Source organism: Triplophysa rosa, linkage group LG25 (genome assembly GCF_024868665.1).
Source record: "Triplophysa rosa linkage group LG25, Trosa_1v2, whole genome shotgun sequence".
NCBI lineage: Eukaryota > Metazoa > Chordata > Actinopteri > Cypriniformes > Nemacheilidae > Triplophysa > Triplophysa rosa.
Window position 1 is genome coordinate 13,096,060 of NC_079914.1, and position 15,114 is coordinate 13,111,173.

Consider the following 15,114-nt stretch of genomic DNA (forward strand, 5'->3'; position numbering starts at 1 on the left):
AAAAGGGAAAATAAACCGTCTGGAGTAGCCGAGCGGTCCATCAACTGTGCGCGTGTCAAGCTTTCACTTGCAGCGAAGAGAGCTCAATTAATTATAATGGGAGCGATCCTCTTTCTTCGCGCAGTGACGCACTACGCATCCGCTAGATATGGTCAGTGTGCACGAGGCGGACACATGTCTCTCTCTCTCTCGCTGATACTGGAGTCTCATCAACGTCAGCGCTCAGTCTAATAGATAAAGAGAGGATTAACCATCGTAGCACGGAACCCGGGGAGGGGGAGGGTGTAATTACCAAGCCTAATGTAATTTAATTGTTTTTTAATTAGACGGCCACATTTCTTCCCAGCAGTCCAGCTTTCACCGGCGCGCGGCTCTGTCTGAATTACGTTCCGCGCAAAATGTGAGCTACGTTTGACACCTCATAGAGCTTGAAATAGCCGTCAAGGGACCGTCGTGTTTTTCGTATTTTTTTTCAAGCATGATGTTTTTAATTTCTAAAAAATAATCAGTGTTTTTTTATATTAGGATCCTGTTTTTAATGTTAAATTAGCTACTAATTATAAAATGTATAGTGCGGAGTCTAAAATGTGATTGGTTGAATTACATCTCTAGCCAATAAAGTATCACTTACAGCTAATAGCTAATGAACTTTATTACTTGGGCAAGGAATTGTGTTTCTTGAGGTTATTTGTAATAAATTATTGAATTAATTTTATAATAGATTCAACTTTACAGCCTCCAGTGTCCTAATAGCATTATTTTCTCCCAGCTTTTCATCAAATAACGTTTGGTGTTAACACATTATTTCTAATAACAGATTCACAGTTTGTGCTTAAAAAAACAACAACCAGTCGTGACCACTCAGAAACATAGCCTTAAAAATAATCTTTTCAATGGGTCATTAAATATGGTGATTAAAATCTACGCCTCTTCAGTCAAACACCACATTCTGAAAAACAACACTGAAATACACATTATTCAACAAATGTTAAACCCAAATGATAAACATCATTTACATCATTTCATGTTTTTCCAAATGCTTATTTGGTTTTCAGTGGAACCCAAATGGAGACACCCAGGTTTGGAATGACAAGACAATCTCATTTTTGGGGTAAACTAACCCCTTAAAAGCACTAATACATGCTATTCTAGTTTTGTCCGTCCGGCTTGGTGGGAAAGCGTATGGCAATTGCATTAAAGTTATGGAAAGTTAACCGAGCCCATAATGTCGGCGCTGTTATCAGGCAGACAAATGCTTCCCTCACTTCTGCCTCAGGCCTCTAATATCCGGTGACTCAGTCTTCATTTCCTGTTTTGTCCAGCGGTACAGGATGTGACCGTCTTATGTTGTATAAAGCTCATCTGATGGCAAAAATGTCATTATGGAATTTAGGTCTTAATTCTTGATCACAGCAATAAACCGTGCGGTTTAATGATCCATTTCATTTTTGCACATCAATTAAACGGAGCAGTCGTACAATCTCAACACGCTCAGACATTTAACGCCTACGTGAAGCAAATCGCAACCTATTTTACATCTATACATTTAAATCATTTTTTTAGAGAGAAATAATAATATCAATGAGGAATTGATTGAATTACAATATTTTCCATTTACATTTATGTACTTGGCTTATATCCAAAGCAACTTAAAGTGTTTTCTATGGGAATCGAACCCTTGACCTTTGTGCTGCAAGCACAATGCGATTTCCTTTGGAAGAATGCAAACTAGACCAGGTTGGCGAAATAATGTAAATGTGGTCAAACGTTGACTTCAAAAACCAAAGAGCACGAGATGTACAAGATCTTTTATTGCCATTTATTTAAAGGAACTTTTTTTGGTAAAATATAAATACAAATGATAGCGTATGTAATTACAAAGTCCAAACACTGCTCGAAAAACAATAACAACACACGTCAGAAACATGTTACTGAAATAGTCAACCCGTTATTTACAAGTTCAAGCATGTCTTTGCCTAACAAAGCGTCAGATTAGTATTTTACAATTACTTTAATATCTTACAAATGAAAAGCCACATTAAAATATCTTAATTCCTACTCATAAATAAGAGACTGTAGTCGAAGCCAAACCGCCCGCGTACAGAGTACGACCCGGCTTTGTAGTTTAGAGTTTAACACTGAGACCGAAAAAATCCCGGTTACTGGTCGACGCCATAAAAACGTCCATCAAAGAATCACAGACGACGTGCGCTTATGAACTCCTGATGAAGTGGCTTTCGGCCTCGTGTGAGCTGCTTCTTCCACGATTAAAACCCAGATTCCAACATATTTACACCTCGGAACATTCAATTATAAAATAAAGACCTGACTAAACAAGACAAAAAGGCAGCGTACATATATTTATATTATATATATATATATATTTATATCTATTTATAATACACACAAATAAAATACAGTGACTGTATATATAGTTATATTCCGATTTAAAAAAAACATCTCTTTTATACGAAAGAGTGTCTTGTTTCGAGCATGGCTTCGTATCTCCTAGTTAGAGACAGCGTTCCAAATCTCGTCTCCTCTTTCTCTATTTGCACAATGTACAGTATGTACAGGTTTGCATCGAGACGTTCCGAAACCTTTTCGTAGCCGAACGGAATCTTCTTCTGCGTTGAGACCAAACGGTCTCCCAGTCAAATAAATTCCCAGAAAGTCCTAGAACATCCTCGTCCTTTAATTCTAGTGCTCCTTGGGTGTCCAAGGGTCCGTCATATGTGTGTGCGTGCACAAGTTCATGAGTGAGCTCTGGATGTCGGCTCCCAGCGGTCGTCAAGGCATTCGACCGACGACCCCAACAGCGCCACCAGCTCGGCGCTTATTTCCACCAGATCTAAGAGTTCCTTGCTGTCGGGCATGAATCCGTCAAGCTCCTCCGGACATGAGAAGAGCTGACTCAGAGACGCCTGCTTGTAGAACTCCGCCTCGGCTATCGTCACCACCTCGACGTGCATGAACGTGGTGCGAAATGTTCGGGCGGACATCTTCAGACGCTTGAGCACATCCGAAAGCAGCAGCCAGTTTCTCGGCCTGAGGAAAAGAATGGGAGAAAACGAGCAATTAAGATACGAGATTTCTGGATTTTTGTTGGCTAATGAACATGCGTGCATACTTTGAGTTACAGACTTGACAAAGAAAAGAAACCTTAGCAACCACATAGTAGCCCTGACGACATTCTGCGACGGACATTTTTCTTGTATTTTAATGCTTATGGACATTTTATTTGTATATAACAGCAATAGGAGATTGTTGGACGCCAAATCTGAGTTCGCCCTCCGCTATATCCCATATTTTCCAGCCAGACAAAACGGGCTTGTGCGCACACACATACAGATTAGACGAAATTACACCAAGATTTTCAAGGCCTAAACTTGAAACACACAATAGGCACAAAAGAGGCAGACCGAGTCTGTCAGACACACACCCGCACACACAGAGGGGAAAGCAGAAACAGGCAGCGCTCAATCGATGACACTTGAGGCGGTCTGCGGCTCTCGCCGAGCGCCGAACCCTGAATGGAGTGGGTGAGGGAAAAAGCGAGAGAGAGAGAAGGAGGGAGGGAGAGCGGGCGAGCGAGGAGGGGGAGGAAATGTGAGGAGAGCAGAAAGCCATTAATACTGCATCAGGCAGCAGCGCCGAGCGAGCGAGGATGGGGGGGAGGGGAAGGCAGCCCAGAGACAAGCGCAGACTGAAGATTATACACAACAGTGAGCGCGGCAGCTGAGCCTGGGAGCGAGGGGGGTGGACGGGGGGTCTGGACGGGGGGTCTGGAGAGAGAGTGACGCGCGATACCGGTCGAGCTAGAGTCTGTTTGGGAGGTAATTAGCTGTGTCTGTTTAGCAGCGTGTCACTAGACTGTCTCTCTCTCTCTCTCTCTCTCTTTCTCTCTCTCGCTCGCTTGCTCGCTCTGCCGTTTAAACGCGACGGGTCTCGCGTCTCCGCTGAAGCTAAACTAACATCGTGACTGGCTGTCGCTCTCCGCTCATGCTTTTCTCGGGGGGGGGGGATTCGGGGGGACACCTGCCTCAGGTACGACAAAAGGTGGGCCTCATGCGGGTCAAAGCGTACGTCAGTTTATGAAATCAACCTCACTGTAAAAATGATCAAATATTATACCAATAGAATACCAATCTTTTATTCATTATGTCTATGGCTAAATGGTTCAATTTTGACGTTGCGGTTTTTGTCTATTGTCTACAAGTTTGACTATTATCAATATCTATTGAAGTTTTTAATATAATATGAATATATAAACTATATAATATACAATTTATATTTTCAATAATAATAACGAAAATAAACACAAGGAAGCCGTATCGGCAGCTCTGAAAAACATTGAACGTCAAAAGACAATCTTAAATTTTGCGTTATTTCTTTTCTGGACAATGAATCACACAGCGACAGTTTGTGACCATTGTGAATCTTAAGGCAAAAACAGGTGCTAAATTATTTAAGATATTATCATGCACTATTATTTACGATATCACAATATCAACAATACCGATAGTCATGGTTTTTAGCACGTTTTTATCAAAACCGATACATTGTGGTCAATACGAAACAAACCAAGCTTAAAACCAACAATCTTCAATAAATAGTCAACCTTTTTGCTAGCTAACAAAGCAAATTTTCATAAATTTCAATTTCAACAATCAGCATTATAAATAGTCGTTTAAAACCGATGCTTTCAAATATTTCACCTGAAAAGCATTTCCACCATATTTCGCTCAAAAGAAAAGCAGTTTGAAGAGCAAGTTCAAAGGTGGCGGTATGTTCTTACCCTTGTGAGACAGAAATCTGGATGTTGTAGCACGGCAGCAGCGGCCGGTCGGAGAATTCGAACTCGAACACTTCTCTCTGTTCGTCCTCGTCTTCGCCGGGTCCTGGAGGGTTGGCCAGGATATCGTAACCGGAGTCGTCGGCAGGCTCTGTTTGTTAGAGAGATGTGATCGATTAGAAACTGAGACGAGGTGTGAATTATGAAACCACACGTGCACACGCATGTTCTTCTCTCTTTATCTTTCTACCTCCCTCCCTTCCCTCTCGCAGGTGTTTTTGAGAGCTACCAATGGATTTTACTCCTAATATATCCCTACGGATTGCCTTTTCACCCGCCCTCCCTCTCCCTGACGGATTCATGCCGAGACACGTTCGTCCGAAGTCTCTTCTATTTGCGCTCTCATCCATTAAGCGGCACCGCGGGAGGAGTCAAGCGTGTGCGTGCCGAAGCACTTCAGACGCTCGCGAGGGCTGGCAGAACAGCTCGTGCCTCAGAGCGAAACGAGGACAAACTCGGGCGCCTCTCTACCTCCTTCTCTCGCTCCCTGGCTCGTTTTTACAATTTGTGTTTTTCCGAGGCGGCACGTCAACGGAGCAGAGCTCCCAAAAATAGCTGCGCGGCACCCTTCCACACCTCCCTTCTCTCCTGGCGCTGTTATTCCAGGAATCTGAGGGAAAATGTGCAGTAGCACGGGTTTGTTTTCGGCCAGCTGGAGACGGGCCCGCTCGCGCACACACACACAGCGATCTGCTGATATACGACAGCCAGGGGAACTCTCGCTACGCAGCTAGAATTCGTTAAGAACGAAAAAAATGAGCAATAAAAAATGCCGCTACCCATTTTTGCCCCATGGTGCCGAACCTACCACCCAGAGGACGGGTAAAATCTTTAAAGTAAACATCACAGAGAGAGAGAGAGGGGGAGAAAAGGCTCACAAGGCTGTTATTTATTTATTTTTTCATTTTTAGATCAATGACCATCTGCAAACATTGACTGTTCCCTCAGCGATTTTCCTCCAGGGCTATACCTATCAGTCTTTCTCTCTGTCTGTCTGTCTGTGTGCCCGACTCTTAGCGATTTCTCTTTGCCTTTGTTTGTTTCTTTCATTTGTTACTCTGGGACTGCGTTTGTGCGAGAGTATGTGTGTGTTTGAGCGTTACTCACCGCACACTGCGCTGCCGTAAAATTCCCAGTACACACCGGGGTCATCGTCCGCTCTGCCCTGGAGGTCGGCAAAGTAATCTAGAGAGAGAGAGAGAGAGAATATCAGTGATGTAAACAGTAAGTAGCTTGATGCACCAACGTAAATGTTGACAAACAGATGGAAGATATTTTTATTTTTAAGGAACAAAAGAAGATATTTCGATGACCGTTGGTGACCGAACAACATTGACCCCCATTGACTTCCATTGTATGGACACAAAACCACTGAGACATTTCTCAAAATATCTTCTTTTGTGTTCCACAGAACAAAGAGTCATAGACGGGTTTTGAATGTGTTGAATGTTGAATGAGCGTGAATAAATGATTTTTATTTTTTGGGGTCAGATCGATATGATGATCAGTTTACTGTCCCAACCCCAAAGCAAACAGACCACAGTCATCAAGCAACAAAACAACAGGATTTTCCTCTACGGTGTGTGTGAAAGCTCTTGACATTGTGCAAGCGCTTGCCTCGTAGCGCGGCGCGGTGCAGCTAGCGTCTACAGAAGATTCGCCAGTGCAGCCATTAATGATTCTACCCAGAAAGAGAGCAAGCGAGCGAGCAAGAGAGAGGGAGACGGTGCTTGATTAGAAGGCTCCCACAGAGGGAAAACAAATTTGGGGAGGGTCTCTAAATCAGCGCAGCAGACAGCAGAACGGGACATGCCTACTGATTTACACACACACAAAATGCTGCCCTGTGCTTCCAGGCCGGAGCGCTTTACCGCCTCACAAACTCATGCATAACAAACACACACACACAGTCAGTGTGAACCTCTAGCATGTGACTGAACCGCCCTTTAACTGGCAGCCTTGACGCTAATCCACGCTCTTGGAGCACGGGGCCGACATCAACTGCAGCGCGCAAGACGGCACAAGGTACAATCACGCACGTACACACGCGCACACACACACATTAAAAACCCTATAAGAATAAAAGCCACACTGCCCTCAGAGCGCGACTTGTTTCCATGACTTCCTGCGCTTTCGTCATATTGCGCGCGTCTCAGCCGCTCTGATAATTACACGCGCATGCACGCAAAAGAGCGTTTGTAAATGCCATGTCTCACGCCTGTGAGGACATCTCCACATGCAAACATAAGTCGTCCCTTCCATATGAACGTCTAACTACAAACCATCACCTATACACGGTGTCACAGTCAGATCAGTTATAAAGTAACTAACAATAAAAGTCAATTGTATTGTCATATTTACATCAATGTTTTAAATAGAAGAATGTGCATTTCATAAAAAACAATTTAAAATAAAAAAGTCAAACCAGACAACTTTTGTAAAACACACACAAACCATAAAATCCGATCACCATTTGTGCTCAAATATCGACCTGGCTTTACCACACAGCGATGTGCGAAACAAACCCACACACCCTTCAAAACAGACACACAACGCCCGAGACCAAATAAAGACGTGCGCAGACGAACGCACACACATAATCTCCTTTCGGGAAAAGATGATTTGCCGGTGCTAGAGGCTTCTCCTCCACTCCAGCTGTTGCTTAGTAACCAGATAGCCAAGCGGAGCCGTGGAGCCGAACCCTTGGCTTTGACGGGAGGGGAGTTCTGGGGATGGAGACGGAAGAGGGAAAAGCGCTCTTACCGGACAAAAAACACTCCATTATGTCGCTGTGGGTCATCTTCAGCAGGCTGCGGCCGGAGTAGGTAGCTAGAGTCGGATCGGCGCCGTACGAAAGCAACAGACGTACCACGTCCAAATGATCGTTCTCGACAGCGTCGTGGAGAGGCCTGTACGTTAAAAAGATTAAAAACAGTCAAGACACGGAACACAGAAATGAACACAAAAGCAAATTTTAAGACATCTGTGGTGTATTTAATTGGCATAATGTGATTTTTTTTATGCGTTTTCGAGCAAAACTGAATATTCAGTGGAAAATATTTTATGACAATTTGACAGATTTGGATTGGATCAAAAATGTTAGGTTAAGAATATTTCATAGAAAATAACACATTTTTGTTTTTAATCATCCCACAAATTTGATTAGGTCGATAATGTCATGTTATGATTTCCCCAAGTCTCCACAGCTGTCCGAAAATCAGAAAAAAAGCCTTTGTTAACACTTCTCCATTTGGCAACCTTGTTAAATTTCCATATCAAAAGTATACTTTACTTTGCCATTTTTGTGTAGTTTCAATAATCAGTTCAATTATTCCATTCGGCCGTAATTACCTTAATCTTATCTGATCCTATTGGCCAATAAAACAGTCATTAAAACCTGTCAGTGTCATTCATCTCCGAGACAGACATCGGGACGCTAAACGAAATTGGATTTTTAAGTGCGTACCGAAGACACGGATCTCATGCGCTTAATCTGCTCTTCGTGCGGTAATTATCCGAGCTAAGATTCTCGGCCTCTTCTGTTGTTGTAAAGCCATTATTAGCAAACATATAATTACTGACAGCGGCTGTGCGCACGCAGTGCGTGCGTGCATGCGCGTGTAATTATCAGAGCGGCTGAGACGCGCGCAATATGACGAAAGCGCAGGAAGTCATGGAAACAAGTCGCGCTCTGAGGGCAGTGTGGCTTTTATTCTTATAGGGTTTTTAATGTGTGTGTGTGCGCGTGTGTACGTGCGTGATTGTACCTTGTGCCGTCTTGCGCGCTGCAGTTGATGTCGGCCCCGTGCTCCAGTAAGTGCCGCACGATGGAGAGCCAGCCGCGGGAACAGGCCTCGTGGAGAGCGCAGTAACCCGCATTATCACGATGATTCACGTCACACACTTTATTCTCCAGACAGTACAAAACCACATCCTACAGCGAGAGCGAGAGATAGAGAGGGAGCGGTTACTATGGTGCAGAGAGGAATGAAATTCATTAGACACCATTAAAAGAGCACACAGAGAGAGAGAGAGAGAGAGAGAGAGAGAGAGAGAGAGAGAGAGAGTTGATTATTGATGTGTGAGGTATCAGGGGTTACACACATGAATCCTGCCCTGAGCCTGCTGTCCACTTTCCATATGAGACGCCCGAGACACAACCGAGAGAAGTGTGTGTGTACAACTTAAAAAAATTGAGGAAAGGGCTTGCAAAACGGACTGCCACAATGTTGACTCGGGTGTATTTTCAATATTCTGGTGCCTATGGCTGGATTTCCTTGTAGGTATCCCGGGTGGATGCTAGGGTGTTGCTATATGGTATCTATAAGGTGATTCTTTGGTGTGCTTGTTATCTGGCCCAGCTCAAACGAACCCACCCTCCAGGTCTTTTATTATGATCTCAAGATATAGCTCAGATCACTGCTTGAATGTACCTCTAAGGGACTTTTTACACATTTTTTTATCCACTAGGATGGTCATTTTATTTGTTCAATGATAAGCTTTCAATTGATCTTTAATCTGCTAAAAATTTAATTTCTTTTTAAAGTTGATTTTTAATTTAAGCGCCAGGACATACAGGTACGTTAATGCCTGTCCAACAAATAAACCAACAACAATCATATTTTTAAAATAAGAGACCACAATTTGGTTGTGACTTAAACCCATCCTTAGTTAAATTAAATAGCATTTATTATAGTAAACGTGGAGTAACAGTGTTTGCAGATTTATTATATAGTCTAGTTTTACAACAGATATAATTATTAAACTATAATATACATTTGAATTAAAGCCATAGTAACTATTTACTGTGATCTCATTGCAGTATACCCAAAGTACCCAAAACGCGTTCAAAATTTAGCAAGAACAGTAGCTGGAAGGAGGCAGATTTACTGACAGCCCATGCACGATTAATTGGAGTCTTCTTCTGTAAACTCAAGATTTGAAGAAACTCCCTCATCCATCACCGCAGACGATTTTTCATGCGCGGCATCAACAAAAACAAGCGCGCACGCACGCACGCACGCACGCACGCACGCACACACGCACACACACACACACACACACACACACACACACACGGGTTTGAGAGGGGAGGGCTGGTGGCCGCTCGGCGCTCAGACGAATGAGGATTCAGGAGGCGTAGTGCTCGCACTTCAACCCTGGCAGCGTCTCAGAGAGCGCATTCAACCCCTCACCCCCTCCCTCGACAGAGCCACGCGGTGGTACGACCCGCGCCGCTGCCAGCAGCCCTGCCTCGCGCTTCGAGCTTGCTCCGTATCCAGGATACGGCATACTGCTGGCAGCGATTCAAAAGAACGAGCCGTTAGCGGCGGCGCCGAGCCGTTAACGAGCCCAAACGGGAAACTCTCGCTCCGCGGCGCACGGGAGACCGAAGCACACGGTAGGAGAAAACACGCGCGCACACACCTATCACGCTCAATTGCCGAGAGCGAGCCGTGGTTGAGGAGAATTTCTCTATTTCCATCGCCTCATTCCCTTACCAGTGAGGTCTCCCGCTTTTTCACGCCTCTGGGAGTTCCTCAGCGGGAATATTTGGGAGTTACATTAAACAGACAATAAAAGCTGTGTTGCACAGTCGAGCGAGAAAATTCCGCGCCATTTCTCCTCAGAACTCACGCATACTGTTGTGTTTTCTCCCCTGCTGTCTCATGCTAGCAATCGATGTGTCATTTCAGACATTTCACCCTTCCACAACAGCATTCCCACAAAACAACTTCAAACTGAACGCCGACATGCAACCTACTACCATTTTCCCACAAAGCCTAGTCAACCCAATCCACATCATAAAAAAATAAAGGAATAAGAAGGACAGCTGGTGTATCAACCAAAACAGACAGTAAGGAAAGAGAAAGGGAAGCTTAGCAAGGCAGACCTGAACTGAAACCAGTCTCGGTTACTGCTATAGCCTGTAGCCTGTAATCAACATCTGTAGTCAAAAGCATTACAAAACCAGTTTCCGGTTAAAACGAACCTCAAATTTCAAGACCTCAAGAGTTCTAGAATTAAAAAAATTAAGTTTAAGGCAGTCAGAAAAATCTGAGTGATAAATGCAACTGATATAAGTAACACAATAAAATTCTATGATGGAGCTCCACATCAAATTCTTTGGAATTCTAATCCCTGAGGCAGTTGATAGGTTCCAGAACTCCAAGGAAGACGATAAATGGTTTTGAGATTCTGAGGTGGACAATAAAAGGTTCCAGAACTCTACAAAAACTAACGAGTTCTAGAAATCTAAGGTAGTTGATGAAAGGTTCTCAAAGTTTGAGGTAAACTAATGTTCTAGAATTCTACAGCAGCTAATAAAGAGATTCAGAAATCGAAGGCAGATGATAAATGGTTCTAGAATTCCGAGGTAGAAAATAAAGGGTTCTAGAATTCTACAGCATTTAATATAACAGTTCTAGAAATCTAAAGCGGTTCTAGAATTCTACATCATCTCAAGCTAGTTCTAGAACTCCAAGGCAGTTGATAAAGGGTTCTTGTTGAATTCTGTGAATTTCTCTCGAGTCTGACCGGGGAAGCATTGGCTTAATGATCCTCTGGCTACACACGGTGCTGACGAATGTTCTAATTTTACACACAACTCAAGAAAAAACAGCCTTCAGACTGAGCAGACGTCACGTTGCCTCTGAAAGTGAGAGAGCGGGGACAGAAAGACAAAAACTAGGGATGCACCGAATCTAACATTCTTGGCCGAAGCCGAACATGATGTGAAACACTTGGCCGAAGGCCGAATAATACCGAACACCGAATATGGTTTTTGCATTTCTTCTATTTATTAAGCTATTTTTTCACTATTGCACAAACTGAATAGTCAAAATTTGCTTTTAAAAATTTGTCTTGCTTTTCAATAAAATACAATACAACTTAATATAAAATTGAGCAAAACAAAATACATTAAAACAAAAAATTGTAATAGCCTATATTAATTAGGCCTATAACTGACTGGTAAAAGAATGTAATGTAAGTTACTCTGTACCCCTACAACAAAACACTTCATTAAAAACTGTCATTCCACATTAGGCCTATAAACTAAAAATACGAATAAACTAAAACTGTTGGATTATTATAGGCTACGTTGCAAAATGATTTTAAGAAAAAAAAACATCGAACGCAAGCAATTCTGACTGATGCTGACTGACAACCATATCAGTTCACGTCTCTCCTCCAAACTCCGCCCACAGAAGCTGACTGTTCTCTGGTGCACTCGTGGCCGGGATGCACAGAACATACTTTGACAAGTTGTTTAGTACAGGGAACTGTGTGCGCGCGATTCCAAAGGATGTCGCGAGCGGCGGGGCTACTGTCAGACAGCCCGCTCCCGTCTGAAGTACACAAGTTACCGACCGGTAAAGACGCTTTCATTCGGAAATTTACTTCCGTGCGGCAAGTCCCGTGCTGTGTCTTTCTCTGACACCTTAAAATGCTCCACACACACACTGCCAAAATGTTTTCGGCAGTAATAAAGCGCACGCGGCTCTCTCTCTCGTCTCTCTCTCTCTCTCTCTCTCTCTCTCTCTCTCTCTCTCTCTCTCTCTCTCTCTCTCTCTCTCTCTCTCTCTCTCTCTCTCTCTCTCTCTCTCTCTCTCTCTCTCTCTCTCTCTCTCTCTCTCTCTCTCTCTCTCTCTCTCTCTCTCTCTCTCTGGCTGGTTGCTGCTTGATCGCATCACGAGTCATGTTCGGTAAAATTTATTCGGCCATTTCTACACATTCTGCCGTACACATTACCGAACTTGCGTTTTTTGCTATTTTCGGCCGAACATTTTCGGTGGCCGAACATTCAGTGCATCCTAAACAAAAACGACAGTGAAAAAACAAAAAAGAGCAGGATATGAGGATGAGAGAGAGAGACAGAGAGAGAGAGAGAAACTCCCACCGTGTGATTTTTAATTGAGAGAAAGGCAGGACTGAAGTGGGAGTTGTGATAACAGAGGGGAAAGGGTTGAGGTGGCCTCCTTAGAAGCGGTGCATCATTAACGCATCAGGAATTTTCGCTGACAGTCGGCCAGAGCAGGGCTGAGAGTGTGCGGCTTTGTATTTAATGTTTAGCGCATTCTAAAGCGTCTGTCTTTATCAGTCAGTCTTTGTTACACAAACTGGCGAGTTATTCCACCATAAACCTGCATTGCTGCTTCCAAAATACTTTACGGTAAACCATTAGAATGAGAATTCTTGCTTGTGCTAGAAGCGCGAAAGAACTAAACGTACACGCTCAAATAGACGAGTGTGAAAAGTCAGACCTTTGACTTGAGCCGTAAGGTCTGAACCGCAGTGCTGACTATTCTGGGCAAGAACCGCCCACCTAGATAGGAAGAAATCCAGTTTATTACGTGCCGTTTTAGGGCGGGTTTACCTGAAAAAAAGTGTTTTTACGTCAAACTATTAATGAAGCAGCAGTCTCCTTGAACAGTCACTTGGAAAAAGAGAAATGGAAAATGTGTTTACACTCCGAGGGCAAAATCTAAAGTACCCATTATTTTACAAAGGCAGGAATACGGTTCAAAGTATACCACAAGGCCCCAAAACTTGAATTTCAAATTTTGCAAATTTCAAAACCGCTAGCCCCACATTCTTTCAAATTTAGAGATGATTTCATCCTCAAAGAAGGTCATTGTATCCTAGTTTACCTTGTAAATGTGACTTTATTTCCAGGTCGACTGATAACAACTGGTGAAAAAACAGTGGGCCACAAAGTCAGCCAATCAGATTAAAGTTTGCCGTATCAAGAAAGATTTAGCCAATTGTGTGTGCAATGCAGACGGCAGAGTATGGCCTGTGGGGCTGTTTGAGGCTGAGACTATATGTTTTATAACCGCCGTCAGTCTGAGAGCCGAAGGTCTGTATCCTGCAATTTGCCGGGCTTGGCAGACAATGACAAAACAGGGTGTGACACACACGCCTCACCGGCTGTGACCCTGCAAGATCACGCTTTCTGCTGGTTACAAAACTGCAAACATCCTCACACAAACACCAATTTAAGAGAAACACAATCTAGCAAATTGAACAGATCAGGTGTACAGATGTGACGGGGTTATTTAAGGTCACAGGCCGTGTTTTTGTGGTCGGCGCCTACATCAAAAGATCCCCTCGTGCGCAGAGCACAGAACGGATGGAATCTTTAAGCGGCCTTGAACGGACAGTCTGACCGGCGGACACGCTCATGCAGTCGACTGTGGAAAACATGCCGGTTTTTCCACTCGAGCCTGGTTAATGCATGAAATGCGGGCCAAAATGACTCAATCGCAGAGCTGCTCAAAGGGGCCCACGAGTTTCATCAAGCCAAGAGCGGTCTGTTTTGAAGGTGCGTGCGCATGAGAAAATGGAAATGATTGCGAGAGAGAGAGAAAGAGAGAGCAGGGCTACGTGCTATTTGCGTGTTTACTGCAGTTGCGCTGGGACCGAGATGAAGTGCCACGTTTGAGCGTGTGAACTCTCGTTCCCCTGACTTTGACGTGCGCACACGGAGCAGCTGGCAAGGTTTGTGTTGAAAGCTTCGGCCGCGCAGTCGTGTCATATTTTAGAACTCCGGCAGCGCGGCGGAGCTGCACGTAGCTCAACACGCACACACAAACGCATCGTGCTGGCAGCTCAGCGCACCGCTCTTGGCTTATCTCTCGCACACACACAGCGAGAGCAGCTTCCTGTCTGAACCAGGAGCGAGCGGGGGGTGAGCGGAATGAACGCAAGACTAGAAAAACAAGCCGCTGTCGACTGAAAAAAAAACACACAAAGACAGACGGAAGGTCTGTCCCCACCTGCTAAAGGCCAACGCGAGGGCGCGGGGGGGGTGTGGGTGCAGAGGGAGAAATGAGGAATAAAAAGGGCGGGAAGGATTACATTTTATCTCTCTTCCTCTGACACACAAACACACACGCGTCTCAACACAGCGGTGCCGAGTGCCCTGCGCTGCGCGCTCCATTGCTCCCCCGCCGTATCTGTGGCGCACGCACAGCCCCGCGAGAACAGCCGCCTTAAACCGATGTCACCGAGCGCATTTATAAAGCCATTAGAGCAGAATTAGACCCCAAGCGGCAGCGCGGAAATCACAAAGCCCTGCGCCGCAGAGGTAACAAGAGCGAGAAAATCCACCACAACACAACACGTTAGCCCTCTCCAAACTTGAAAATAGAAAAACTACTAAACTCTCGATGAAAAATTATATAAAAACATTGCTTTAAAAAACTATTGTAAAACAAACAGATAGTGACAAAATAAAAAGTGATTTTTATTAATTT

The 15,114-nt window shown here is 44.1% G+C and overlaps 1 protein-coding gene across 4 annotated transcripts in view; it reads right to left on the reverse strand.

Annotated features, from left to right (window-relative positions):
- Positions 1-1,793: 1,793 nt before the first annotated feature.
- The window catches only part of bcor (BCL6 corepressor), a 38,625-nt gene continuing 25,304 nt past the window's right edge, over positions 1,794-15,114 (reverse strand). For all 4 annotated transcript variants that reach the window (XM_057325264.1, XM_057325262.1, XM_057325263.1 and 1 more), the window contains 5 exons: positions 8,623-8,789; positions 7,619-7,764; positions 5,963-6,040; positions 4,799-4,946; positions 1,794-3,048 (listed from right to left, as the gene is read on the reverse strand). In XM_057325264.1, the coding sequence (XP_057181247.1) occupies positions 2,754-3,048; positions 4,799-4,946; positions 5,963-6,040; positions 7,619-7,764; positions 8,623-8,789 (834 nt within the window). In that variant the 3' untranslated portion in view covers positions 1,794-2,753. The remainder of the gene's footprint in view (positions 3,049-4,798; positions 4,947-5,962; positions 6,041-7,618; positions 7,765-8,622; positions 8,790-15,114) is intronic.